At 38.4% G+C, this 26741-nt stretch overlaps 1 protein-coding gene and 1 long non-coding RNA gene across 7 annotated transcripts in view; one reads left to right on the top strand and one right to left on the bottom strand.

Moving 5' to 3' along the window:
* Positions 1-26741, top strand: part of LOC146486014 (uncharacterized) — a 370416-nt gene that overhangs the window by 321641 nt on the left and 22034 nt on the right. For both annotated transcript variants that reach the window (XR_014860731.1, XR_014860730.1), the window contains exons 8-13: positions 16968-17090; positions 19409-19460; positions 20363-20485; positions 22804-22855; positions 23758-23886; positions 26080-26131. This is a non-coding gene — a long non-coding RNA (uncharacterized LOC146486014). The remainder of the gene's footprint in view (positions 1-16967; positions 17091-19408; positions 19461-20362; positions 20486-22803; positions 22856-23757; positions 23887-26079; positions 26132-26741) is intronic.
* On the bottom strand, positions 930-13769 carry LOC146486015 (Golgi SNAP receptor complex member 2-like). 5 transcript variants are annotated; one of them, XM_085101895.1, is made up of 6 exons: positions 13605-13760; positions 13009-13078; positions 12276-12340; positions 9888-9941; positions 8300-8386; positions 930-1172 (listed from the first exon to the last, which is right to left on the bottom strand). In XM_085101895.1, the coding sequence occupies exons 3-6, from the start codon at positions 12276-12278 to the stop codon at positions 930-932; spliced, it is 387 nt and encodes a 128-aa protein (XP_084958021.1). In that variant the 5' UTR covers positions 12279-12340; positions 13009-13078; positions 13605-13760. The 5 variants fall into 5 exon arrangements, with proteins under 5 accessions (XP_084958021.1, XP_084958014.1, XP_084958033.1 ...); XM_085101888.1 differs by lacking the exon at positions 13009-13078 and having other exon boundaries at positions 13605-13759; XM_085101907.1 differs by lacking the exons at positions 930-1172; positions 13009-13078 and adding an exon at positions 3524-4111 and having other exon boundaries at positions 13605-13768.

Genomic DNA, 26741 nt, shown 5'->3' with positions numbered 1-26741 from the left:
CGGACTGAAAAAATGCATCCATCGTTTATTCACCAGGCTTAAGACAAAACATGACATTTCTTTCACATGAATAAACTATAATATAAGCCATCATTACTTTCTTGTTGTAGACAACTCACTGGAGTCTTTAAGGCAGGACTGTGCCGTTATACTCACCAAGGTTTTCAGTTGTCGAGTGATAATGATTCTGCTTCAGTCGCCAGTGTCTCGCATCTTGGTAAGTCAGAGCAACAAAATTCTCGATGAACTGGGTTTTTTTTCAGCTACTTGGGACATAACAAAAAATCCATGTTGTCCTGTGACAACAGGCTTTTTTTATCACAGCCTTGGCCACTGCTTCAATTGCTGGTCAATAGTAAGCTATTTGCATTTTTCTCGAACTTCATAACCTCCAGCCTCCATGTTACCAAAATGCACAAAATTTCAGCCAATCAAAGTGGACTTTTCTTTTACATTGTCCAATCGCAGTAAACCTTGTGGCCGCGCGTCAGACAATGGCGGCAAATTCTGAGTGTGTTGCAATTTACGAAACAGCAACTTTTCTGTGACTGAATATTAATTCTATTTTCATTTTTCAGTGCCCAGAGGATCCGTTATCTTGTCAGAAGCAATGTTTCGCTGATCTTCAATATCAGTTTTCCTTGTTTAAAGTTGAAGCCGGGATAAGTTGATAACCATCACATGTCACGTGGTCAAGGGATTTGGTTGAGTCTTCATAATCACTCGATTTTCCATTTAGAAAATACACGACTACTTTCGACCTCGCAGACGTCATGTTTATGGTAAAATGCGCAAACGTTTGGCCTGAATTCGATGTAAGAACCTTAACAGGTTATGTAAAACAGAGAAACAAAAAGGTTAAAACAAAGCAGAGAATGAGAACAAATAAAATAAATGAGAATTTCAGTAGCTTCCACAGAATGGCTCTTTCATCCGCTGTTTTCAGGTGGAATTGGAATTTGGGAATGTTGGTTTTTGTAGAGGGAGGGAAAACGGTGTACCCGGAGAAAAACTTCTCGGAGTAAGGACAAGAACCAACAACAAACTAACTCCTTATATGGCGTGAACACCGGGAATAGAACCCGGGCCACAGTGGTGGCAGGCAGGGCGGACAGATGTCTATCTATCCACCCTGGAGGGAGGTGAGTGCTCCCCGCTCCCCAAACAAATAACTGCAAAACAAAACAGAGAAAAACCTGTGAGAATCGCACACCAAACCCAAACGTTTGACCACACCAAATTCTCCTCCTCTATTATACTTGTACCTCAGGAATTCCCGGCAGACATTGCAACGCGGAGATTACGGTTTCTGCCATTAACGTAGAGGTTTTTCTTTTGTTTTTGGGTTCTCTCTGGGTTATACGAAAGGGATGTAAGTTTTTGTTTTGCGCTCGTGTAAGGCGTACCATTTCGGTAAATTTTAACATTTAAAGCGATACCCGCGGGACATTATAAATGACCCGCGGGACGTCGTCAGTATGCGCTCTCCTTCGTCGAACGTAATTACAAAACAAAATGTAGACGAAGAGAGAACCAGGATTAATTCGTGTTGAATTTAACAAGTCGTGTGGGTTAGTGTGTAAACATTCCCTCAGAATAAGAGGATCAACTCATGAGCGATTTCAGTTGTGTTGAAAAACCGGTCGTTCCGGTGAGAAATTTAAAGCAATGGCAATGACTACACCGCAAAACAATAGGTTTAATGAAAGAAAACAATCGCTCTGCCTTTGCGTTTTAAACTTTCAAACATTTCTTCGCCGTCCTCTGCAAAGCAACAGCTTGAAATGACCAAATTCAAGGTTTTTTGGAGAACGTGAGCACACGACGGTGAATTTTTCATTCCCTTTGTTAAAGGCTGGTTTCCATATGATCGCAGATCGCAATAAGGTCTGCGATCGTCTGCGATCATATGGAAACCAGCCTTTAGATAGAACATGGTTCTATCTTCTGCGATCGCGATCGCAGGATCGCAGGAGTAGTTTCCATATGATCGCAGACGATCGCAGACCTTATTGCGATCTGCGATCCGCGATCATATGGAAACCAGCCTTAAGTGGAACGCCACGCCTACCAATTTGGTTCCTGGGTAGTTCGCTGTTTTTGTACAAGTTGAACGAGTTGAAATAATCGCGAAGTAGCACAAATAAAATGAGGTTATATTTTCAAGTGACGCTGCCGTCACCGTTTTGGTTGCTTAACATCATTAGTGTGATGAAGCAAATAGTACAGTAATATCCCGAAAATTTCGGTAAAAACGAGAGAAGCGGAATACCTCAGAAGGTTTTCCTTCAGTTTTCTGATAAATTTCCACTGTGAAGGACCGTTCCTGGCGAGTGATTTTCCACCGGAACAACCCGTTTTCCCACACAAATGAAGGTAGCCCTTGTGATATGGAAATTTTAAATCTACCATTCGGCTCTAAAAAAAATATAATCATTCACCCCGAATCACTTAAGTTTAAAGTTTCCTCAGAGGTGAAATTCAATGGAAATTGGCACCGACAATGGATTTCGCTCTCCCTTTTTTTTTTTCCAGAAAATACCGTGTTTCTTGCCCCGTTTATCATTCCCAGAACGACGAATTTTACTGCGAAAAAATGCTAAAATGCAGATCGGCTTTGTAATGCTTTCAATAGTGTCTACACCTGTTTCTAAAGGCTGGTTTCCATATGATCGCAGATCGCAATAAGGTCTGCGATCATACGGAAACTACTTCTACGATCGTCTGCGATCCTGCGATCGCGATCGCAGAAGATAGAACCATGTTCTATCTAAAGGCTGGTTTCCATATGATCGCAGACGATCGCAGACCTTATTGCGATCTGCGATCAGCGATCATATGGAAACCAGCCTTAAATGTGGCCCTATTTGTGAAAACCGGGCTTAACGAAAATAGCGTTTTAATGCATTTTCAATGAATTTTAAATGCGTTGATAATGGTTCTCAACGCATTTGTAATGTTATTCCGTCCATTGTAAAAACGTTGACAATGTTAAACAAATGCTTAAGAATGGATGAAAAATGTTTCTCAACGCGTTGGCAACTTTTTCTAACGTTTGATCCAAATGCTGCACAGAACGCTGAAAACAAAGGACAACGTTTCGCCCCGTTGTAACTAAGCTAAACACATTGTCATTCACTGTCCACTGCGGGACAAAGCCGCAGCTTGACTCAAAAAAATAAAATCTACATCGTTCATATACAATCTATAAAAATAATTAATATTTAAGCACTCTCACTTTTGAAGATCTTTTCTTTTGTAACCCAATAGCTCACAAAGGCTATGTCTCTTCCTTTAAACTCTTTCATCTCGTCCAAACACGTGTTTATAGGTCTTTACAGCTGTTAGCGACTTCGGCGCCCCCCCAAAAAAAGCGATTTGAAACCTGACACTTCCGGTTCAATTTTCCCCACCCCACCCAGGCAAAGGTCAAATTCCCCACCTCCGGGAAGGCCTCACCCGTCAAATTCCCCACTCCCCGGACACAGAAAATAGTCAAATGCCCGGGGTTTGCCCGGGAAGTGGGGGGGGGGGGGGGGGGGGGGTGGAGGATGTTGAAGTTTCGATTTGATCGGCGCATTACTGGAAAGCTTGTCTTTTCGAAATGAGATAAATGTGACCAAGAAGAAAACAAATGGGTTTCATCGACACTCGGCGATCTGTGGTATCGTAGTTACGCGGCAAATCTAAGTAATTTATTTATTCCTGATCAAGTTTTTTGGGGGGATGTCCACGTGCGATTTACCCACTCCCCCCCCCCCCCCAAAAAAAAAAAAAAAAACCTCTAGGATAATGACCACGTTTAAATTTTTTTTTTTTTATTTCTTATTTATAATTTTTTAATTTATTTTTTCCTTAAAGTTATTGTATATATATTTTATAATTTGGGAAAAAAAAAAAAAAAAAAAAAGAGGAAAAATTGGTACCCTCGACTTGGAACTCTCGCCCTCGACCTGGAACCCTCGACCCTCGACCAAAAGACAGACATTCCGGAAACGGACGTCAATCAAACACGTTGTACGGCGGGAAATTCAGAATGAGTCAAGTCCAAGCAACAAACGTGGACGATAATCCTGCTGGTATACGTTGGATCAATTGTTGATCTGATCGGCTAAACAAATACAAATGATAAAAGAAGCAGAGATCGATACAACGTAGAATTACGGTTTAAAGGTTACTATATTTCGGCTGGCCAAACCAGCCTTCTTCAGGTACAATGAAAATTTACATTGGGACATACGCTTATATAGCTGACAAATATTTGCGCAATAGCGGAACTACGTTAAACTAAATTGATTGACAGTATAAAATATGAAGCAAATGAAATAATAATAACAAAAAATAATAAAAGGAAAAAAGCTAGTACATTTCTTCGCGAATATTGAGGCCATGAGGAAAAAGTGTTCTTCCTTTTGAGATTAAAAAGGCTTCCCTGGCCTTACGGATTGAGTCTCGGTTAGAGTAGACTTTTTCTATGGGGATTAATTGCATGTCGTTAGCGGTGTGGTTAGGAGCGTTGAGGAAGTGTTCTGCGGCTGTGGTGGGTTTAGATTTAGTGTTAGGGTTATCTATGGTGCGGCGGTGTTCATTAAAGCGGTCTTCTAAGCATCGTTTAGTCTCTCCTATGTATTGTAAATTACAGCGGTTACATTGGATCATATAGATTAGATTTTTAGTTTCACAGGTCAGGTTAGATTTGATAGGGCGTGTTTCACCAGTGGAGAAGAAGGTGTAGTTAATGAGACCATCGGAAATGTATGGGCAAGTGGCGCAATTTTTACCGCAACGATAGGAGCCGGAAGGGAGTTGTGGGTGGGGATTAGTCGAGTTAGCAAAAAAGTTTGGCCGAAACCAGTAAGCCACGTAGGTTAGGAGATCGTCTGAAGGCCACAACAGGCAAATTTGGAAAAACCTTTTTGCAGCGGTCAGACGAGAGCAGTAAATGGTAATGTTTTTTTTTAATGATGTTGGAGATGTGAGGAAGCGATGGGTTAAAAGTCGTTATAGATAAAACTCTCTCAGAAGTCAATTTCAGCGAAAGAATATCAGCACTACAAAACAAACAAAAAAAGGCGGAAAAAAATTTTGCCGTTTGTTACAGAATATCGCCCTTCTGTGTCTAACCTAAAACCATTCAGATGAGCAAATGGCACTTGATAGAAAATCAGCCTCTGCTAAGAGAGATCTACAAAGACCCTTACTCGTACAGAAAAGGGAGATCTTTGAAAGACGTACTCGTAAGAGCAAATTAGCATTGAATGTCATATTCTTCCTATCTCGACCACTAGGAGTCGTGTTTAACCTGTTTTCATTATTTTAATAATAATAATAATAATAATAATAATAATAATAATTTATTCAATTAATATAGTGCCTTTTGACATAAAAATGATCAAAAGCGCTTTACATGAATTTAAAAAATTTATATAAAAATATAATAACTATAAAATATCAATAAAAACTAATACTAAAATAAATAATTGACCACCCCCAATGTCATTTTACCAAATAAGCTCTTCCATGTCAGAATTCATCTTTCCCGCCATTTTGAATCTTGTTGAGAAAAAACAACAGCCGCTGACCACGAAAATCCATTTTCTCACTTTAGCTTTAAGTTCGACTTCAGTTAGGTTCGACGTCTGAATCAACTGCCGAACTTAATTATTTGGGTCGACCTTAATAGGTATTAGGTTCGGCTCATGAAACGTTCGACGTATGAACCGGGCCTAAGCGTAGGATACGAACTGATAGCTTAATAGTAACAAGCCAATCAGGGTGCAAGCTTATTAATATCCAGGGTTGTCTATATAATAATCAATTTTCTTTTTCCTTTTATTTGTTTCGACTAAACATGACATCATAGACAACACAAAGAAGACATCCTAAGTTACACAGAAGCAGGGTAACCGCAAATAATTTCTGATCCCCATGAAATTCTATTGTTCTCTCTCTGCATTAAATCAACGATTGTAGTCTTTAAGATGACTAAACAGGCTGTCTGAGGAAAACGGAGAAGGTCCGTTTTTGTCAGCAGGGAAATTATCAGGGGTAATATAATTAAACGCGCTAAATAAGCATGCTGCAATATTTAAAATATTGCAGTGTGCAGGTTACAATAATTAAAAATATTGCAGCCCGTTTGAGAAATTTAATGTATAAAGTGCACAAAAACTGATAGCTTACAACATTGTCAACAGTACCGTTTGAGTTTAACTCTCGTTCATTGCGACTTAACTTTTTGTTTCGAAGTGCCACTTCTCGCATTCTAAAGCTGTAATTGGCGTTCTAAATCTTTGCTCCATGAAATTCTATCGTTGTGTGTCTGTGTTGGATCTTCGATTTTAGTCGCCCGTATGTGCGAGTTTAGTCGCAGGTATGTGTGATAATTGTGATGGTCATTGCTATTGCTCCTTGTTTGTGATAAATATATCGTCGATTTCAATGGTACCGAGGGTTGTTATTGTAGCTCGTTGTTATAGTTGTTCAAAAAAATCCTAACGATGCAATTAATTCGTGCAAGGCGTGTAACACTGCAAAATTGCATACTTTATAGGCCAGAGAATTCAGTCATTTTACTCAGTGGCAACGTGGGTTTAGAAGGACGATGGATTCGTCGGAAGAGGAAGGATTATTTATTACACAGAGCTCCACGAAGGGAGATATTTCTGCAGAAATCGAAGGTAATGTCCTGTAACGTTTGGACGTTTTTGTCAGTGCTTTAATTCTTTATCGACTTCTAAAGGCGGCGTTTCCATTTTCTGTTTTTAAATAGAGCAAAGATTTAGAACGCCAATTACAGCTTTAGAATGCGAGAAGTGGCACTTCGAAACAAAAAAATTAAGTCGCAATGAACGAGAGTTAAACGCAAGCGGTACTGTTAACAATGTTGTAAGCTATCAGTTTTTGTGCACTTTATACATTAAATTTTCTAAAACGGGCTGCAATATTTTTAATAATTATAACCTGTACACTGCTATAATTTTTAATATTGTAGCCTGCATACTGCAATGTTTTTAATATTGCAGCATGCTTATTTAGCGCGTTCAATTATATTACCCCTGATAATTTCCCTGCCGACAAAAACGGACCGCCTCCGTTTTCCTTAGACAGTTGTTTTGTCATCTTGAAGACTACAATCGTTGATTTAATGCAGAGAGAGAACAATAGAATTTCATGGGGATCAGTAATTATTATTTGATAGGGTACTGGCTTATCCTTGAATATCATGTGAGGTACTTGACGACTAAGAACATAATTATAAAGGTTACGATCATTCCTCCAAACACAATCCATTCGTCCTAATAGGATATACAGAGAAATAAGCACATCATTAGGCTATCTCTGACGGATATAATAGTTGCATATCTAGAATTTTGCTAGAACCACAGACAAACTTTTACCCTCTCGGTAGAATGCAGAACAGTCGCTTTCTTCCCTTGAAATTCACATGCATCAGTGAAGAGTAAAGTGGATTCACGAAGTAAAATGCACTGGAAGTATAGATTGTGATTGCGAGATATGAACATGCGAGGCAAGAAAAAGTCCCCAGTCTCACTTTCTATTTTCTCAGTTGCACCAGACTTTCCCTTCAAAGACTGTGCATTGATACAACTTGCAACGTAAAAAAAATTGCAGTCTACCGTTTTGGTCTCAGTTTTTCTGAACAATGAGTGGCACCCTAGCTCCCAAGCCTCCCCAGAAGGCAATATTGGTTTAGATATCAATGCAAAATTTTATAGAATGCATAGCGGGCTCATCTTGTTTCCCTACCTTCAAAAAACGAATGCACAAGTATTTACTGAAATAATTCTGATTTGATCATGCCGCACATACGTAGCACTATTTTGTATTAATTTTTTACTGTGTTTTCGAAGTGACCTCTTTATATAAGCTTGATGGTTTCTTGAGGTCACCTTGCCAAATCGTTATAATAATTGCTCCTTTTGTATTACTATATTATGTTTTACAGCAAATAAAATAAATAAATAAATAAATAGTAGTTTCCTTTATCTTTTTTGTGCTAAGCTTTTGACTTGCGATGCGTCAATGACGGGATAAAATGCTGATGCCAGGCACAAGTCTTGCAAAACTGTGGAAACTCACAATCAGCTTGACTGTTCTAAATCCTAGTATGTTTTGATTGCAAATGAAGCAATGGATAAAGCAATGGATAAAACATTGGGACAGTGTTTCCTGAAGGAATTCAAGGCCACATGCCCACATTCCTGTGAATTTGAGCTGAAACAGTAAAAAAGTAATCTGCCCCAAGCCCTTCATTTGCACCAACAAACAACAATACCTGTGTTGCCCTCTTGTCAATCAGCCTCATAACAGTGTTAAACAAACCAAGGGTGCTGGCAATATCCAGTATTCTTTTATGAGCTCCCTGTTGAAAGACAGTTAATTGACAAATTTGCTTTGATGGCCAGTTGGTCCAGTGCAAGAATACTATTCATTAATTAAAATAAATGTAAATAAATGACAGACAAACCTTGTTTTTTGAGAAAACTAAGCGTAAACCAGTGAATAAAACTACAGAACAAGGTTCACTAACAAACCCAAAAGCCACATGCAAAAATTCAGCCACTTTTCAAGCGAAATGAAAAAAAAAAAAAAAAAAAAAAAACAGCCTAAAATTTGGAACAAAACGGTTATGCAATCAGCCTTCTAATGTTTTTGATACAGATGGAAAAGATTGATATGGACACCAACTTCAAGTTAATGTTATATGTTCTTGATTTCCTTCCTACATAAAATTTGTAATAACTTAGTGCAGCTTGTTTGTTCTTTGAACAGATAATAAATTGATGGGTAAAAAATGAAAAATACAGTAGATATAAACTACATCATAAAAAGGTGTCAAATAAGAATCAAAACTACCTTAAAGTTTCTTCGTCAAAATACTACTCAGTGGAATGTCATGTTTAAATGAATTTATTATTAAGTTACTGGAAATTTAATGAGCAGTTCATGGTAGTATCATCATGGACGTTTTGCCACTATCCTAAATTAAATTGAATTATGAGAAAAACATAAAACACCACATACTACATTACTTGCAAAAAATACTTGGACGTTAAAATTTCAGACGTTTAATTTTCGGCCAGTTTTCCCATCATTTCGGACAATTTTCGGAGAAAAATTTCGGACACTGCGCTAAAACATGCCCAAAGTAAATTTACGACTAAAAAACATGAATTAGACTGAAATAAAATCTGTGAAAATGATAGTTTTACTGTACCTTTGAGAGGTTTTACAGCCGGATACACCAACGAAAAAATAACACAAACTCAATCAAGCTTATGCCTCAAGCAGTGTCTCAAATACTTAACTTTTTTAAAGATAAAAAGAACGACTGAGCACAGCCGCCTAATCCGAATTTTTAACATATCATGTATATTGGCTTTGAATATGTGATGCTGTCACCCAGAAAGTACTTTTGAAGTTTTATACTATACTGTAAAAATTTCGGACGGTTTTATTTTCGGACACTATTTTTGTCCGAAATTAACATTAATTTCCTTAATAAAAAGGTATTCAAACCTTTGCAAAATATCAACATGTATTTACTCTCCTTTCTGTTCTATGATACCCAGCTGGGAAAATTTGTTTAAATACCAGAACATGTCATCTTTTGTGATTTATTAGTTTCTCATGACCTGTATGTTTGAAAATGTAGTCATTAGGTAAGGAGAAATTAGATTCTGGTCACTAGATGGTTAACCTATAACCCCCAATATCATCTAGTAAGCTTAACACGGGGCAAAAAAGCATTCATAAAAATCACTATCTGATGGCTTTCATCTGAATGGTAACACTTGGGGATTTCTTCCACTGATTCTGGAAGTAAAACCACACATCTAACATACTAAAATAATGTAGCTTACATTAGTTGTAAACCTTCTGTTTAGAAGTTCTTCTCTTTCTTTTTCTTCTTGTTCCTGCCAAAAGAATCAATGTTATCAGCTACAAAAAACAACAATTTTAACACAAGGTCTTTTTATTCCAAAAGAAGAGAGGACTCTACATGGCAACAAGTTTGTCATCATATGGTTCTGCTGCTCATGAAGACTGGATGATTATTATTTTATTAGTTAAAACTAATTTCTGAGGTTAAATTTTAGTATTGGAGGCATCCTCACTGACAGATCATTGTTGTATGTTTAAATAGCCTGTCTCATATTTTACTAGCTTTTACTAAAATTTAGCGAACCAGCCAACCACCCAATGCTATGAAAAGTACACAATGAAAATTCTCGGAAAACAATTTTTCAAGCCCCCAGCAGGAATCAAACCCGCAAACTTCCAGAGACTAGTTTGGATGCTCTAACCACTGAGCTATAGGTGACCTCAAGCCTGACCTGCTCACCATATGAGTGACCCATAGATTAGTGATTAGAGCATCCAAACTAGTATCTGGAAGGTTCTGGGTCGGATTCCTTCTGGGGGCTCGGAAATTTTTTTACAAGAATTTTCATGGTGTACTTATTGTTATCTATTTCATTTCACTAAAACACAAAAAATAATCAAATAGTCAAACTTAATAAGGCACTTCCAACAAAGGAAAGCCTTAACCCATCATTCGTCCTTGACATCAGTTCACTGATCATGGCATAATGTGAAAACTAAACTGGTATAATTTGGTATTAACAAACAGGAACGTTTCTTCAAATTAAAATTGAAAACTCTATATACTGCAGTATAAAACGCATTGGACTGTGTCATGGAGTAAAAGCACTGAGTTTAGTTTCCTCCCCTGAGTCAGAAAAGAATTTGATTTCCTCTACATCGGCTGATTCATTCATGCGGTAGTGCGGTAGACCATTGATGTTTATTTCACTGTCCCTGCAACCAGAAATGGGCAGTGCAGTACCAGGTTTCATGAATGAATGGATAACTGTGTCTTTCAGCCAACGTGAGATCTCTTGCCATGCCGTGCCCACCCATTTCATGAAAAGAACATCCCGATAACCAGCGCTTAATTTTTCACTCATAAATAGCTCTGGATTTGCGAACAAGTGAGTCTGTCAACACTCCCCTTAAATTCTGCATTGAATGCAACGTCGAGTTATTGAATCTTGCTTGTTGGGCCTGGAGCTGCAAGCCCCAATGTCGTCTGGCACTCTTACATCAGAATGGTCTTTATTCTGTATGTTGTACTTTGAGCTCTGTGTGAATCATATAATTTTTCATTTTGGAAAAAAGAGCTAGCGCTTAGCTTTGTTTCATGTCTTTTTTTGTTCCCCGAAAATAATGACTCCCCAAAAGTAACGAGCCCCAAAGGCTGCTAATAATGAAAGTGAAGAGGGTCGTTACTATCAGAACTTTATGGTACATCATCAAACATTCACATCATGAGAGTAAAGGAAATGATCACCAAGAATGAAAATTGTTTTTTTCTTCCCTTGGGAATGAACCCTGGTTTTGGCTGGTGGCATGACACCTAAAATGTGTTCTGGATGAAATTTCCTGTAAAGGAGGGGCATTAAAGTGCGCAATATTAACGCTTTATTAATTTTTTTATTATCAATGGGCGGTAAAGTGTACAATATTAAATTGCTTTAAATGAATTTAAATATACGAAAGATATATTTAGAACAGTGGATGAAAGATCAAATAGAAGAAATTGATCCTCGCAGTCAGTACGCAACTTTAAGCAGTTGCGAAAAGAAAGCCTGAAAAAAATTCAGGCTTGAATGGGATTCAACCCATAGCCAGGGTTCTTGATTTCTTGAAGAAGGAACAGAAAAGAAAGTCTCGGTGTTCTTACAGTATGGCTAGCAAAGTGCCTGCCGGGGGGTGGGGGTACTCCCATATAAAAGTAGCAGGGGTGATCTTCAGAAATTTTGAAAAGACCCCTAAAAGGTACCAGAATTCTTTTTTGTGGGCATGGTCTAAATAAATTTTTTACTCCCAAGAGGTACCAAATCAGTTGACTGATATCTACTTCCTTGTCATATTGCTTGGCTTAATGCCCAAAAAGGTACCACCATACCTCCGATAGAAGTAATTTTAGATTTTAGCGCCCTAAGGGGTAACAAACCATGAATTTTAACCCCTTAAAGGTTTGATGATCACGCTCATCACTTTTTTTATGGGAGTCCTTGCCCAGTCCTTTCCCCCCCTCCTGGGATGGGAGGGGGGAATGACCAATACCCAGCTAGTGTTGTGGAATGAAACCCTTGGCAGAAATGGGGGAAGGGTGAGAGGGACACACAAGCCAGTTGGGAGATACGGGAACTATTCTAAACATGTTAATGCTCTGTCTCTCTTACCATGTAACGAGTCTGGATATGTTGTACTTAGCTTACTCAACAGTCCTTGTACTCCAGCGATTAGCCTTAAGTAAGAACAGATATAAAAACATCCAGAGCATTAGTTTTCATGAATACAATAACTGAACTTAACAGTGGCTTGCTTTATTTATGAGTCAATTTTACACCTGTTTCATGTATTTTTCCTATATGAAAAAATGAGATTCAATTATAAAATAAAGGCATAAAACTATGGTCTATTTTTTACTTCGGCTTGTTCGCAGTTAATCCACAAAAGCAAAGGCCATAATGTCAAGATCATAAGGTGCTAGAGTAATAAAACAAAATAGGATAAATTAATTGACAGTGCAGTGGCTTATATAAAATACGCTGAGAGCATATTTCTTAAATCTAGACTGTAGCCATCAGTCGTTTAAGTGTCCCATATCGTTTAATTTAAGTGTTTTGGAAGATCATAGAGGTTCCCTTTTTTTGTACTACATTTCATAAAGTTAAGGATGGTGCCTACTTTTGTTACTGCCTATTACATTCTGCACATCTCAAAATACTTGCTTGGGTTTCCAATGGGTGATGCCTACTAATATGGGCATATTGTTGTCCGCTTTAAAACTATTTGTATGCGGAAAGAAAATTGGGGGTAACCATGCATTTTTCAACAAAGCTTCAATTTGGAAAATAACGCCATAGTCATTACTTTTTATTTTTTTTGTTTTTTTGAATAATTATTGCTTACCTCTAAAAAATGCGTGGTTACTCCCAATTTTCTTGGTGGATTCCAGTAGCCCTTGCTGAGATCTGCTTTCCTGGCATAGCCAGAAACCACACAAAAATAATTCTCTATTAGTAGACACCGTCCTTAAATTAATTTTGCTTGGATGATACTGCATATAAACAGTGATATAAAAGAGGACATGTGCTCTTGGTAGTTGTGTCAGTTGGGACGGCAATTTTAAAATCCCTGCGCAATTTTGTATGTTGTGGTCTTAGCTTTATTCTCCTCGGTGGTAATGTTCCATTTATAGATTTTTGGTCACAAAATTTTATTTCATTTCATGATAACCATCATTACCAGATTGAGAAGTCGGTATTATAAATATCTACAGTTTCCTTAAAATAAAATACTGAGCGTAACTGTACAGTAACTAAGGGAAGTTTCGGAAAAGTTTAAGTTTTCTTTTCAATGACCGAAATAACGCAATACTATAAGGCACTTTCAATAATTTTTACAGTAAGCTTAAAGCTTAAAGCTTATCGACACGTAAGCTTATTATTTTAAGCAAGGATCCACAGTTCGATTTAAGCTATATAAGAACAGGGCCAAAAACTCACCGATAAGTCTCTTGTTAAAGACTGTCCATGGCTGAAAAACAACTGTTTAACTTGATCAGGATAAAAACACTTCTCCCTAATTCTGAAAATTTTTAAATTTCCGAACCCATCCGCCAAACCGCCATTTTGTTTTCATGGACTCTTCCGCTGACACAAAACCGGAACATCTAGCCTGTCCGAGGCACTCGGATAGAACTGGCTAACAGCGACAACAGCCGCTCAACAGTCGCAAAAAAGATACCCATCGAACCGGCTATCAGCCAGTCATTTCCCTACCCCCCTTAGGTACCGTTTTATGATTCTTGTCCCACGAGAGGCACAAAACCTACCCCACCGGAGATTTTCTTACATGCTAAATCCGTTCGAAAGAGCGTCGAAAACAGTTGGTTGGGACATAGTTTTATTAGAAATTGGCGACCTAACCAAAGCCGCACTTTTTCGGCGAGTCTATTTCGGAGGTGAGGAGTGGGGGTGTAGGGTGGAGGATGTGGGGTGAGGGGTTGGGGGGTTAGAGGTGAGCCAATGTTCGACAAAAAGTAAACGAAACGAAATGTAAGTAAGTGAACTTTATTTAAGACAGGGTGGCCCAATCTGCTACGGGGCTATTATCCTGAGGGGCCCTGTATGCACCTAAAATCATTATAGCAAAGTAATGAATTACAATGAACGCTTGTAGTCTAAAAACTTGTGGTCTGAGAAAAAAAAAATACAATATATATGACTCTAATAAACACTTTTGGGCTAAAATATTACAAGATAAAAAAAAGAAATAAAACATTTGCAAACTAAGAAAAATCTATGCAAAATCGTGTTTCATCATAAGTCGCTTAAAAGCCGCTGCCCGTTTGTATGTTTCAGGTAATCAGTTAAATAAAATCGCTCCGGAGTATCTAAAAGTTCTCCTTACGGGGCTAAGTTTGAGTCTTGAAGGATGAATGTCTTCACACCGACGTGTATTGTAACTATGGAAACTGTGGTTTCTATTATTAATCAGAAAGATACTAGGGCACTAATTCATTAAGGCATTTGCAACTAAGATAGATTTGTTCCTTTTTCTGATAGTTTCTAAGTTAGGCTATCCTAGTGTCTTGTGAGCTTCGCTCGTGCTATCTCGTGTGACAATTATACGTGCAGCTCGATTTTGTAGGCTCTGTAATCTACTCTTGCACAGACAATTCACCCCAGGCCGTGTCGGTGTAGCACAGGACTGGTAATACGAGACAGTTGTATAGGCATTTCGCTGCCTTAAGCGTTAAACATGATCGGATGCGGCCGAGTAGACCCAAGCGCTTGTTACCCTTGGCAAACACTTTACTAACATGCTCTCTCCATGAGAGGTATTCGTCAAGGGCGACCCCTAAATAGCAAAAATTTCTCACCCTTTCGATGTCACTGCCATGAAGCTGGGTCTCTAAACAGTCATTTGCAAGTTTCCGGTTTGGTACCAAAGAGCATACATTTGGTCTTCGTGAGATTTAGAACAAGCTTTCTGTTTTTCATCCACTGTTCAACTCTTTGGAGGTCTTCTTGGATTTCCGTCATGATGCAGTCTGACTCCGAGCCAGTGGTATATATGACGGTACCAGGCATACATGCTGATATTGGATCGCAGTGAGCACCGTGGGAGGTCGTTAATATAAAGCACAAAGAGTAAGGGGTCTAATAGTGAACCCTGAGGTACACCATCATCCAGGGGAAGGCTAGATGATAATTCCTTCCCAAATTTTACTCTCTGTGAGCGGGTGCAGAGATAATCCAGGAACCAGTTATAGCTTGGGCGTCGAACTCCATAATGTTCTAATTTATGGAGAAGGCACTTGTGATCCACGAGGCTGAAGGACTTTTTTCCTTTTTTTTTAGAAATTGGATGAATGAACGAATAACAATTTATTTCAATACAATTACAGTCAAGACTGTAGTTTCCCTTGTTGCAGGTATGTTTCTTTCCCCATTTTGCTGAGATCTGAGACGCATGTACCTGGCATTCACCAAATATTACGTCGATGTTATTTGAGAATCCGAGTGTATTGTAACATACATGATACATGTGACACTGATAAGTTTCCTGAGAACAAACTATAATTTTTACATCATTGCTAATTTATTTGAATTCAATTCAATCTTTAAGTGCTAAAACAAAATTGGTACCGTAACAACCCAAAAACCACCTTCACAAGTACCCCTTGCACGGCAAGTCACTTTAATTTTGCGTGACTCTGAATTTTCCTGTTTCACGACATTTGCTGGTGATAACTGTAAGGGCATAAAGGGTTAAGGTAAGTCTTAATTTTTCTGCAGTCTTTAATTTCTAGGAAATGTCGCGCAGTGTTCGTACCACATGGAAGACACCTGCTCATAGTCTCATATTTATATGTGGATGAATGCCCAGTTTTAGTCAGTAGATGTGAGCGCTAGTACAAAAGGGATCTGACTCATATAGTCTAGGAGCCGACTTTTCCCTTCCTCACGGTCTTGTCGTGAAACAAGTTATCGGACTAAGCAGCAAGATTCATCTCGGCTGGCATAAGAGATCTGCGGTGTCAGAGGTTTCTTTTGTCAGGTGTTGTATTATTTCAGAATTAAAAGTAGCGAGATTAAAACATGACGTCTCGGCGACGACATGTCACCATTATTTTGTTTCAAGTATGCCATGTGAAAGACAGTAATTACAGTTTAGTAACAGGATGTTCACATTGACGTTAAACTGAAAACCTTGTTGGCCCTAGCTGATGACCGCGTTAGCCCTGAAACGAATTCGTTCAACACGTGACAAAGTGACGAAGACAAACACTACATTTCAGAAAAGCGAGCAAGTCAAGCGAGCGTATTCGAAGCTTTACGTGACAATTTTCTTTTTTGCTTGAAATATTTTTGTCCGTCTGGTGATGGAAGGGCATCATTAAGCCTGGAAATCTGCAAATCACTAGCATCCCTCAAGGAAACGAGGCATGTTTTGCTTCTCGACTGATAAATAGTGCTTTTTTCAGCGCTCGAGGTGACAGTTTACAGTCGGAAGCAAGCCGAGCCAGACGGAAGTCTTTTATTACCTCTTCTCTAAAAGAAAACGGTATCAATCACAAAATGGTACCAACGTAAGTTGTGGCTCATTTGCCAAAGCGTGCGGTGGTCGAAGTCCGCAAGTGAAGAGGTGATTTTAGACTTATAATATTTTTCAATTAATTCGAAGTATGGCGTTCCCCGCGCAAAACTGTCAAAGCTATCCCACAATGCATTGCGATATCACTTAAATTTTTTGAGTTTTGAGATCAGGCCGAAACGAAGTGCACAGGAAGGAAGGAATTGAAAGACATCTAGCGAAACGACGTAGGGTTCTTAACCTGTATAGACGAAACAGTGTTTCAGGCCTTCTTTGCGACGAGAAATAAACACACGGTCAGTGGATCAGCGATTCAGGTGACCGATGGAACGGTATCGGTTGTGACTTTGCTGGGGAGCGAATGGACCTGACAGGAAAACAACTTAAAGGTCTCAGTAAGTCTTAAACAATCATGTTTTATTTTATGTCGTTTCTTTTCATTGTCGTGTTTGCTTTAGAGCGAGAACGAAATATTTTCGAATTAGCGATGTCATTGATCATTCTAGCTGTGAAGTTGTTCGTTTCAAGAACCATCGCTTAACTTATGTTGTTATTTTCGCACTTCTTTGTGACAAAACGTCCTTTCAGTTAAATACCGTAAGTTTACCTAGCTAATCAACACAATCAGACTTTCTGCGAATGCCTTAAGGTAGATTTCCATTGTCGCGTAAATTTTACGTGCGTACAGACGTGAATTGAGCTGGCTTTACGTACGTAAATAAAATAAGAAGCGATGTATGACCGGCGTGCATAAACGTAAAAAGTTGAACAGCATTCAACTTTTTACGTTTACGCGCGCGACTAATACATCGCTTCTTATTTTATTTACGTACGTAAAGCCAGCTCAATGCACGTCTGTACGCACGTAAAATTTACGCGACAGTGGAAATCCACCTTTAGTTACTTTCTAGAATAGGCCTTATCACGGTTTTCGACGCCATTTTGACGGGTAGGCAAACAGGCTTGAAATAATAGTGTTTGTATGGAAATCCGATGTCAAATAATTTTCATAAAACATCGCTTCTGAAAAATTCATGAATTGGAAACTTTTGGCACTAGAAAAAGGATGTTAAGAACAAAATTGGCGGGATGTAGCTGTGACAGAAAGCGTCTCTGAGTCGTGTTTTGAACTTTCCATACATTTCTCTGTATTTTTTCCCGCGAACTATTTTTAGTAGCAGCTACGTCAGCTTTTATGCATAAGCTGTTTACTACGTTATATGAAATGGCATTTTCACCGTGTTCTGACCTGTATTTTGTACAACCTGTATTAAGCGCTCACTTAGCCATTCCCCGGCCGAGGGTGACCGCTACGCGCTAAATACAGGTTCGACTGTATTTTAATAACGAGAGGGCCGTACTTAGGATTTTATGCAGACAGGGTTTCCAGTTGGACATTAACTGTTTTCACTCCTACACAAAAAGTTGCCTCTAAGACGTTTACGGTCTTTTAATGAAGTTAACATCTTGTTTAGCTTGAAGCAAATATTGTCTCTCATTTTAAAACACAGTCTATGCACTGCTGTAAACAAAGGGAGAAAATCACTGAGCCTCCACAATTCAAACGCACGATATCAGTGGAGCGAAGCATTTGCAAAAACACAGTCGTTATTTAAATACAATTCAAGCCTTTTCAGTATTACTGTGACACGTTGCATAGCTCTATAACAGGTTACAACGATTACTAGAGAACTAAAACAACAAATAGCCGTGCCAAGAAACACAACTTCTTGTGACAAACACTAATATCCGGGCCCGGCATTGCAGCAATTACAGAATGAAGCTCATTGCACGATACAAGCAATGATTAATTCCTGTCCTAACATGACACAAATCTCAACAAGAAAGGCCGTTAAAACTATCAAGCACTTAAAAGAGCCAAGCCAAACCCAGCTGAAATGCCCTATGTGGCATAAAAACAACGTCGTTGAACACACGGAATAAGAGGTCATATTCAAAACGAAGAGAATTCAAAAGAGGAAACTGAAAAATCATTAGGTGCAAATGACCTGTTGGATGATGAACATATGATGGTTAAATCCAAACCCGTTACAAATACTTGCGAGCAGCGCAGGCTTTTAAAACCAATTTATCCCTTAAAAAAACATACTTGTATAAGCTAGATTTAAGAAGGCTAAAACACGATCCAGAAAGTTACGAAGGCTTGTCAGTCTTTATTTGCGCACCGAATTCTAAACCATAGGCAGCCCAAACTGACAAAATCATTATTTTCATAAGAAAACTGGTTATTGGTACTGGCTTTTGCTTCAAAAGATTTTCCAAATTAGTCATTTGGAATTCACATTTGAGGAATATTTTTTCAGTCAATTAGTCGATTTTCTTGTGATCAGTGTGATGTTAGAAACAAATTGAGTTTTCCTGCTGCCCTTGCGCTACGTACGGCCCTGTTCTCCACAGTACTTTTACAAGAAAAGTAACGGGACAAGATGGGAGAATTTGTTCTTTGATATTAGAGGTTAACTAAAGGGTTAACTGAGATGAAAAACTGAACTACAAGGTCGATCTGTACGGATGCCAAGGCTTGGGTAGAATGAACAGTCACAATCATACATTGAGCGTTTTTCTTTTATAAAACAAAATTAAAATAATGAAAAGATTCTCTTGTCTGCTCGCGCATGCGCTTGACCGTGAAACTCGGCCTTTAAGTGACTTTATAGACTAATCACAAGTGTGTTTTTCCCCCTAGCTGTTCATACTTTTGACCATTGCCTGATCATTTTGTTGAAATAAACAACGAGGTATTTCTCTATTCATTTTGTGAGTTTTAGCATGTACGCTCAAACCTCAAGACGTACCACTTGGAAGACAGCTGTTCATGTTATATGTAGATGAAATTTAATTTAGGACTCTAGATGTGAGCGCTAGCCGAAAGGGGTTTGCCTAAAAATGGTCTAGGGGCCGGCTTTCACCCTCCCTCGTTGTCGGACTGAGCAGCAAGACCATCTCCGCTGGCATAAGAGACCTGCGGTGTCAGAGGTTTCTTTTGCCAGGACTGTTGTATTATTTCAAAATAAAAGGTAGCGAGATTAAAAGAGGGTGCTAATGGGGTTAACAGTTAACTGACAATTGCCCAAAAAAATAGTACTTAACTGATATTTAGCCAAAAAATTAGTAGTTAACTGATAAATGAAAAGTTAACAGTTAAGTGATATTCTATTAATTATACTAAATACCATTGTTGTTGTTAATAAAAGCAACAAAGTGTTTTCCTAACAGCAAAGCTATTTCGTGAGTTTTACCAGTACCGTTGCGTGAACAGGTAACATTTGAACTGATATTATATGCGAAAGGCGCCAAGGTGGAGGCTTTTTGGTGGAGATTTTGTGATTTCATGTAATATATCTTTATTTTAGTAAGATCCAACCCCCAAAACTAATTGACGTTTTGAAGTAAAGAAAATTTGGGTTATGAATCAATTACTATTGCTGTGAGATAATAAAAATTTAATAGATAACTTAAATTAGTAGTTAACTGACAATTGGCCAAAAAAAAAAAATAGTAGTTAACTGGCAATTAGCCGAAAAATTCGTAGTTAACTGACAATTGGGTACCCCCATTAGCACCCTCTTAAAACATGACGTTTCGGCGACAACATGTAACATGATGATCACATTAACAGGATGATTTCATTGACCTTCAGGCCTTCTTTGCGACGAGAAATAAACACACGGTCAGTGGATCAGCGATTCAGGTGACCGATGGAACGGTATCGGTTGTGACTTTGCTGGGGAGCGAATGGACCTGACAGGAAAACAACTTAAAGGTCTCAGTAAGTCTTAAACAATCATGTTTTATTTTATGTCGTTTCTTTTCATTGTCGTGTTTGCTTTAGAGCGAGAACGAAATATTTTCGAATTAGCGATGTCATTGATCATTCTAGCTGTGAAGTTGTTCGTTTCAAGAACCATCGCTTAACTTATGTTGTTATTTTCGCACTTCTTTGTGACAAAACGTCCTTTCAGTTAAATACCGTAAGTTTACCTAGCTAATCAACACAATCAGACTTTCTGCGAATGCCTTAAGGTAGATTTCCATTGTCGCGTAAATTTTACGTGCGTACAGACGTGAATTGAGCTGGCTTTACGTACGTAAATAAAATAAGAAGCGATGTATGACCGGCGTGCATAAACGTAAAAAGTTGAACAGCATTCAACTTTTTACGTTTACGCGCGCGACTAATACATCGCTTCTTATTTTATTTACGTACGTAAAGCCAGCTCAATGCACGTCTGTACGCACGTAAAATTTACGCGACAGTGGAAATCCACCTTTAGTTACTTTCTAGAATAGGCCTTATCACGGTTTTCGACGCCATTTTGACGGGTAGGCAAACAGGCTTGAAATAATAGTGTTTGTATGGAAATCCGATGTCAAATAATTTTCATAAAACATCGCTTCTGAAAAATTCATGAATTGGAAACTTTTGGCACTAGAAAAAGGATGTTAAGAACAAAATTGGCGGGATGTAGCTGTGACAGAAAGCGTCTCTGAGTCGTGTTTTGAACTTTCCATACATTTCTCTGTATTTTTTCCCGCGAACTATTTTTAGTAGCAGCTACGTCAGCTTTTATGCATAAGCTGTTTACTACGTTATATGAAATGGCATTTTCACCGTGTTCTGACCTGTATTTTGTACAACCTGTATTAAGCGCTCACTTAGCCATTCCCCGGCCGAGGGTGACCGCTACGCGCTAAATACAGGTTCGACTGTATTTTAATAACGAGAGGGCCGTACTTAGGATTTTATGCAGACAGGGTTTCCAGTTGGACATTAACTGTTTTCACTCCTACACAAAAAGTTGCCTCTAAGACGTTTACGGTCTTTTAATGAAGTTAACATCTTGTTTAGCTTGAAGCAAATATTGTCTCTCATTTTAAAACACAGTCTATGCACTGCTGTAAACAAAGGGAGAAAATCACTGAGCCTCCACAATTCAAACGCACGATATCAGTGGAGCGAAGCATTTGCAAAAACACAGTCGTTATTTAAATACAATTCAAGCCTTTTCAGTATTACTGTGACACGTTGCATAGCTCTATAACAGGTTACAACGATTACTAGAGAACTAAAACAACAAATAGCCGTGCCAAGAAACACAACTTCTTGTGACAAACACTAATATCCGGGCCCGGCATTGCAGCAATTACAGAATGAAGCTCATTGCACGATACAAGCAATGATTAATTCCTGTCCTAACATGACACAAATCTCAACAAGAAAGGCCGTTAAAACTATCAAGCACTTAAAAGAGCCAAGCCAAACCCAGCTGAAATGCCCTATGTGGCATAAAAACAACGTCGTTGAACACACGGAATAAGAGGTCATATTCAAAACGAAGAGAATTCAAAAGAGGAAACTGAAAAATCATTAGGTGCAAATGACCTGTTGGATGATGAACATATGATGGTTAAATCCAAACCCGTTACAAATACTTGCGAGCAGCGCAGGCTTTTAAAACCAATTTATCCCTTAAAAAAACATACTTGTATAAGCTAGATTTAAGAAGGCTAAAACACGATCCAGAAAGTTACGAAGGCTTGTCAGTCTTTATTTGCGCACCGAATTCTAAACCATAGGCAGCCCAAACTGACAAAATCATTATTTTCATAAGAAAACTGGTTATTGGTACTGGCTTTTGCTTCAAAAGATTTTCCAAATTAGTCATTTGGAATTCACATTTGAGGAATATTTTTTCAGTCAATTAGTCGATTTTCTTGTGATCAGTGTGATGTTAGAAACAAATTGAGTTTTCCTGCTGCCCTTGCGCTACGTACGGCCCTGTTCTCCACAGTACTTTTACAAGAAAAGTAACGGGACAAGATGGGAGAATTTGTTCTTTGATATTAGAGGTTAACTAAAGGGTTAACTGAGATGAAAAACTGAACTACAAGGTCGATCTGTACGGATGCCAAGGCTTGGGTAGAATGAACAGTCACAATCATACATTGAGCGTTTTTCTTTTATAAAACAAAATTAAAATAATGAAAAGATTCTCTTGTCTGCTCGCGCATGCGCTTGACCGTGAAACTCGGCCTTTAAGTGACTTTATAGACTAATCACAAGTGTGTTTTTCCCCCTAGCTGTTCATACTTTTGACCATTGCCTGATCATTTTGTTGAAATAAACAACGAGGTATTTCTCTATTCATTTTGTGAGTTTTAGCATGTACGCTCAAACCTCAAGACGTACCACTTGGAAGACAGCTGTTCATGTTATATGTAGATGAAATTTAATTTAGGACTCTAGATGTGAGCGCTAGCCGAAAGGGGTTTGCCTAAAAATGGTCTAGGGGCCGGCTTTCACCCTCCCTCGTTGTCGGACTGAGCAGCAAGACCATCTCCGCTGGCATAAGAGACCTGCGGTGTCAGAGGTTTCTTTTGCCAGGACTGTTGTATTATTTCAAAATAAAAGGTAGCGAGATTAAAAGAGGGTGCTAATGGGGTTAACAGTTAACTGACAATTGCCCAAAAAAATAGTACTTAACTGATATTTAGCCAAAAAATTAGTAGTTAACTGATAAATGAAAAGTTAACAGTTAAGTGATATTCTATTAATTATACTAAATACCATTGTTGTTGTTAATAAAAGCAACAAAGTGTTTTCCTAACAGCAAAGCTATTTCGTGAGTTTTACCAGTACCGTTGCGTGAACAGGTAACATTTGAACTGATATTATATGCGAAAGGCGCCAAGGTGGAGGCTTTTTGGTGGAGATTTTGTGATTTCATGTAATATATCTTTATTTTAGTAAGATCCAACCCCCAAAACTAATTGACGTTTTGAAGTAAAGAAAATTTGGGTTATGAATCAATTACTATTGCTGTGAGATAATAAAAATTTAATAGATAACTTAAATTAGTAGTTAACTGACAATTGGCCAAAAAAAAAAAATAGTAGTTAACTGGCAATTAGCCGAAAAATTCGTAGTTAACTGACAATTGGGTACCCCCATTAGCACCCTCTTAAAACATGACGTTTCGGCGACAACATGTAACATGATGATCACATTAACAGGATGATTTCATTGACCTTCAGGCCTTCTTTGCGACGAGAAATAAACACACGGTCAGTGGATCAGCGATTCAGGTGACCGATGGAACGGTATCGGTTGTGACTTTGCTGGGGAGCGAATGGACCTGACAGGAAAACAACTTAAAGGTCTCAGTAAGTCTTAAACAATCATGTTTTATTTTATGTCGTTTCTTTTCATTGTCGTGTTTGCTTTAGAGCGAGAACGAAATATTTTCGAATTAGCGATGTCATTGATCATTCTAGCTGTGAAGTTGTTCGTTTCAAGAACCATCGCTTAACTTATGTTGTTATTTTCGCACTTCTTTGTGACAAAACGTCCTTTCAGTTAAATACCGTAAGTTTACCTAGCTAATCAACACAATCAGACTTTCTGCGAATGCCTTAAGGTAGATTTCCATTGTCGCGTAAATTTTACGTGCGTACAGACGTGAATTGAGCTGGCTTTACGTACGTAAAGCCAGCTCAATGCACGTCTGTACGCACGTAAAATTTACGCGACAGTGGAAATCCACCTTTAGTTACTTTCTAGAATAGGCCTTATCACGGTTTTCGACGCCATTTTGACGGGTAGGCAAACAGGCTTGAAATAATAGTGTTTGTATGGAAATCCGATGTCAAATAATTTTCATAAAACATCGCTTCTGAAAAATTCATGAATTGGAAACTTTTGGCACTAGAAAAAGGATGTTAAGAACAAAATTGGCGGGATGTAGCTGTGACAGAAAGCGTCTCTGAGTCGTGTTTTGAACTTTCCATACATTTCTCTGTATTTTTTCCCGCGAACTATTTTTAGTAGCAGCTACGTCAGCTTTTATGCATAAGCTGTTTACTACGTTATATGAAATGGCATTTTCACCGTGTTCTGACCTGTATTTTGTACAACCTGTATTAAGCGCTCACTTAGCCATTCCCCGGCCGAGGGTGACCGCTACGCGCTAAATACAGGTTCGACTGTATTTTAATAACGAGAGGGCCGTACTTAGGATTTTATGCAGACAGGGTTTCCAGTTGGACATTAACTGTTTTCACTCCTACACAAAAAGTTGCCTCTAAGACGTTTACGGTCTTTTAATGAAGTTAACATCTTGTTTAGCTTGAAGCAAATATTGTCTCTCATTTTAAAACACAGTCTATGCACTGCTGTAAACAAAGGGAGAAAATCACTGAGCCTCCACAATTCAAACGCACGATATCAGTGGAGCGAAGCATTTGCAAAAACACAGTCGTTATTTAAATACAATTCAAGCCTTTTCAGTATTACTGTGACACGTTGCATAGCTCTATAACAGGTTACAACGATTACTAGAGAACTAAAACAACAAATAGCCGTGCCAAGAAACACAACTTCTTGTGACAAACACTAATATCCGGGCCCGGCATTGCAGCAATTACAGAATGAAGCTCATTGCACGATACAAGCAATGATTAATTCCTGTCCTAACATGACACAAATCTCAACAAGAAAGGCCGTTAAAACTATCAAGCACTTAAAAGAGCCAAGCCAAACCCAGCTGAAATGCCCTATGTGGCATAAAAACAACGTCGTTGAACACACGGAATAAGAGGTCATATTCAAAACGAAGAGAATTCAAAAGAGGAAACTGAAAAATCATTAGGTGCAAATGACCTGTTGGATGATGAACATATGATGGTTAAATCCAAACCCGTTACAAATACTTGCGAGCAGCGCAGGCTTTTAAAACCAATTTATCCCTTAAAAAAACATACTTGTATAAGCTAGATTTAAGAAGGCTAAAACACGATCCAGAAAGTTACGAAGGCTTGTCAGTCTTTATTTGCGCACCGAATTCTAAACCATAGGCAGCCCAAACTGACAAAATCATTATTTTCATAAGAAAACTGGTTATTGGTACTGGCTTTTGCTTCAAAAGATTTTCCAAATTAGTCATTTGGAATTCACATTTGAGGAATATTTTTTCAGTCAATTAGTCGATTTTCTTGTGATCAGTGTGATGTTAGAAACAAATTGAGTTTTCCTGCTGCCCTTGCGCTACGTACGGCCCTGTTCTCCACAGTACTTTTACAAGAAAAGTAACGGGACAAGATGGGAGAATTTGTTCTTTGATATTAGAGGTTAACTAAAGGGTTAACTGAGATGAAAAACTGAACTACAAGGTCGATCTGTACGGATGCCAAGGCTTGGGTAGAATGAACAGTCACAATCATACATTGAGCGTTTTTCTTTTATAAAACAAAATTAAAATAATGAAAAGATTCTCTTGTCTGCTCGCGCATGCGCTTGACCGTGAAACTCGGCCTTTAAGTGACTTTATAGACTAATCACAAGTGTGTTTTTCCCCCTAGCTGTTCATACTTTTGACCATTGCCTGATCATTTTGTTGAAATAAACAACGAGGTATTTCTCTATTCATTTTGTGAGTTTTAGCATGTACGCTCAAACCTCAAGACGTACCACTTGGAAGACAGCTGTTCATGTTATATGTAGATGAAATTTAATTTAGGACTCTAGATGTGAGCGCTAGCCGAAAGGGGTTTGCCTAAAAATGGTCTAGGGGCCGGCTTTCACCCTCCCTCGTTGTCGGACTGAGCAGCAAGACCATCTCCGCTGGCATAAGAGACCTGCGGTGTCAGAGGTTTCTTTTGCCAGGACTGTTGTATTATTTCAAAATAAAAGGTAGCGAGATTAAAAGAGGGTGCTAATGGGGTTAACAGTTAACTGACAATTGCCCAAAAAAATAGTACTTAACTGATATTTAGCCAAAAAATTAGTAGTTAACTGATAAATGAAAAGTTAACAGTTAAGTGATATTCTATTAATTATACTAAATACCATTGTTGTTGTTAATAAAAGCAACAAAGTGTTTTCCTAACAGCAAAGCTATTTCGTGAGTTTTACCAGTACCGTTGCGTGAACAGGTAACATTTGAACTGATATTATATGCGAAAGGCGCCAAGGTGGAGGCTTTTTGGTGGAGATTTTGTGATTTCATGTAATATATCTTTAT

This window comes from Pavona decussata, unplaced genomic scaffold (genome assembly GCF_977016875.1).
Source record: "Pavona decussata unplaced genomic scaffold, jaPavDecu1.1 SCAFFOLD_22, whole genome shotgun sequence".
NCBI classification, from domain to species: Eukaryota; Metazoa; Cnidaria; class Anthozoa; order Scleractinia; family Agariciidae; genus Pavona; species Pavona decussata.
The sequence above is the reverse complement of the archived record's forward strand: the minus strand, read 5'-3'. Positions and strand labels throughout refer to the sequence as shown.

Bases quoted from the DNA above. Each gene is read 5' to 3' on its own strand.
- LOC146486015 (XM_085101895.1), bottom strand. The intron at 8,387-9,887 runs GTAAGCTACATT...GTCTTTCAACAG, and splicing joins ACAGAAGGTTTACAACTAAT to GGAGCTCATAAAAGAATACT. The intron at 1,173-8,299 runs GTATTGTTGTTT...TTTGTTTTGCAG, and splicing joins TTGACAAGAGGGCAACACAG to TTATTTGTTTGGGGAGCGGG.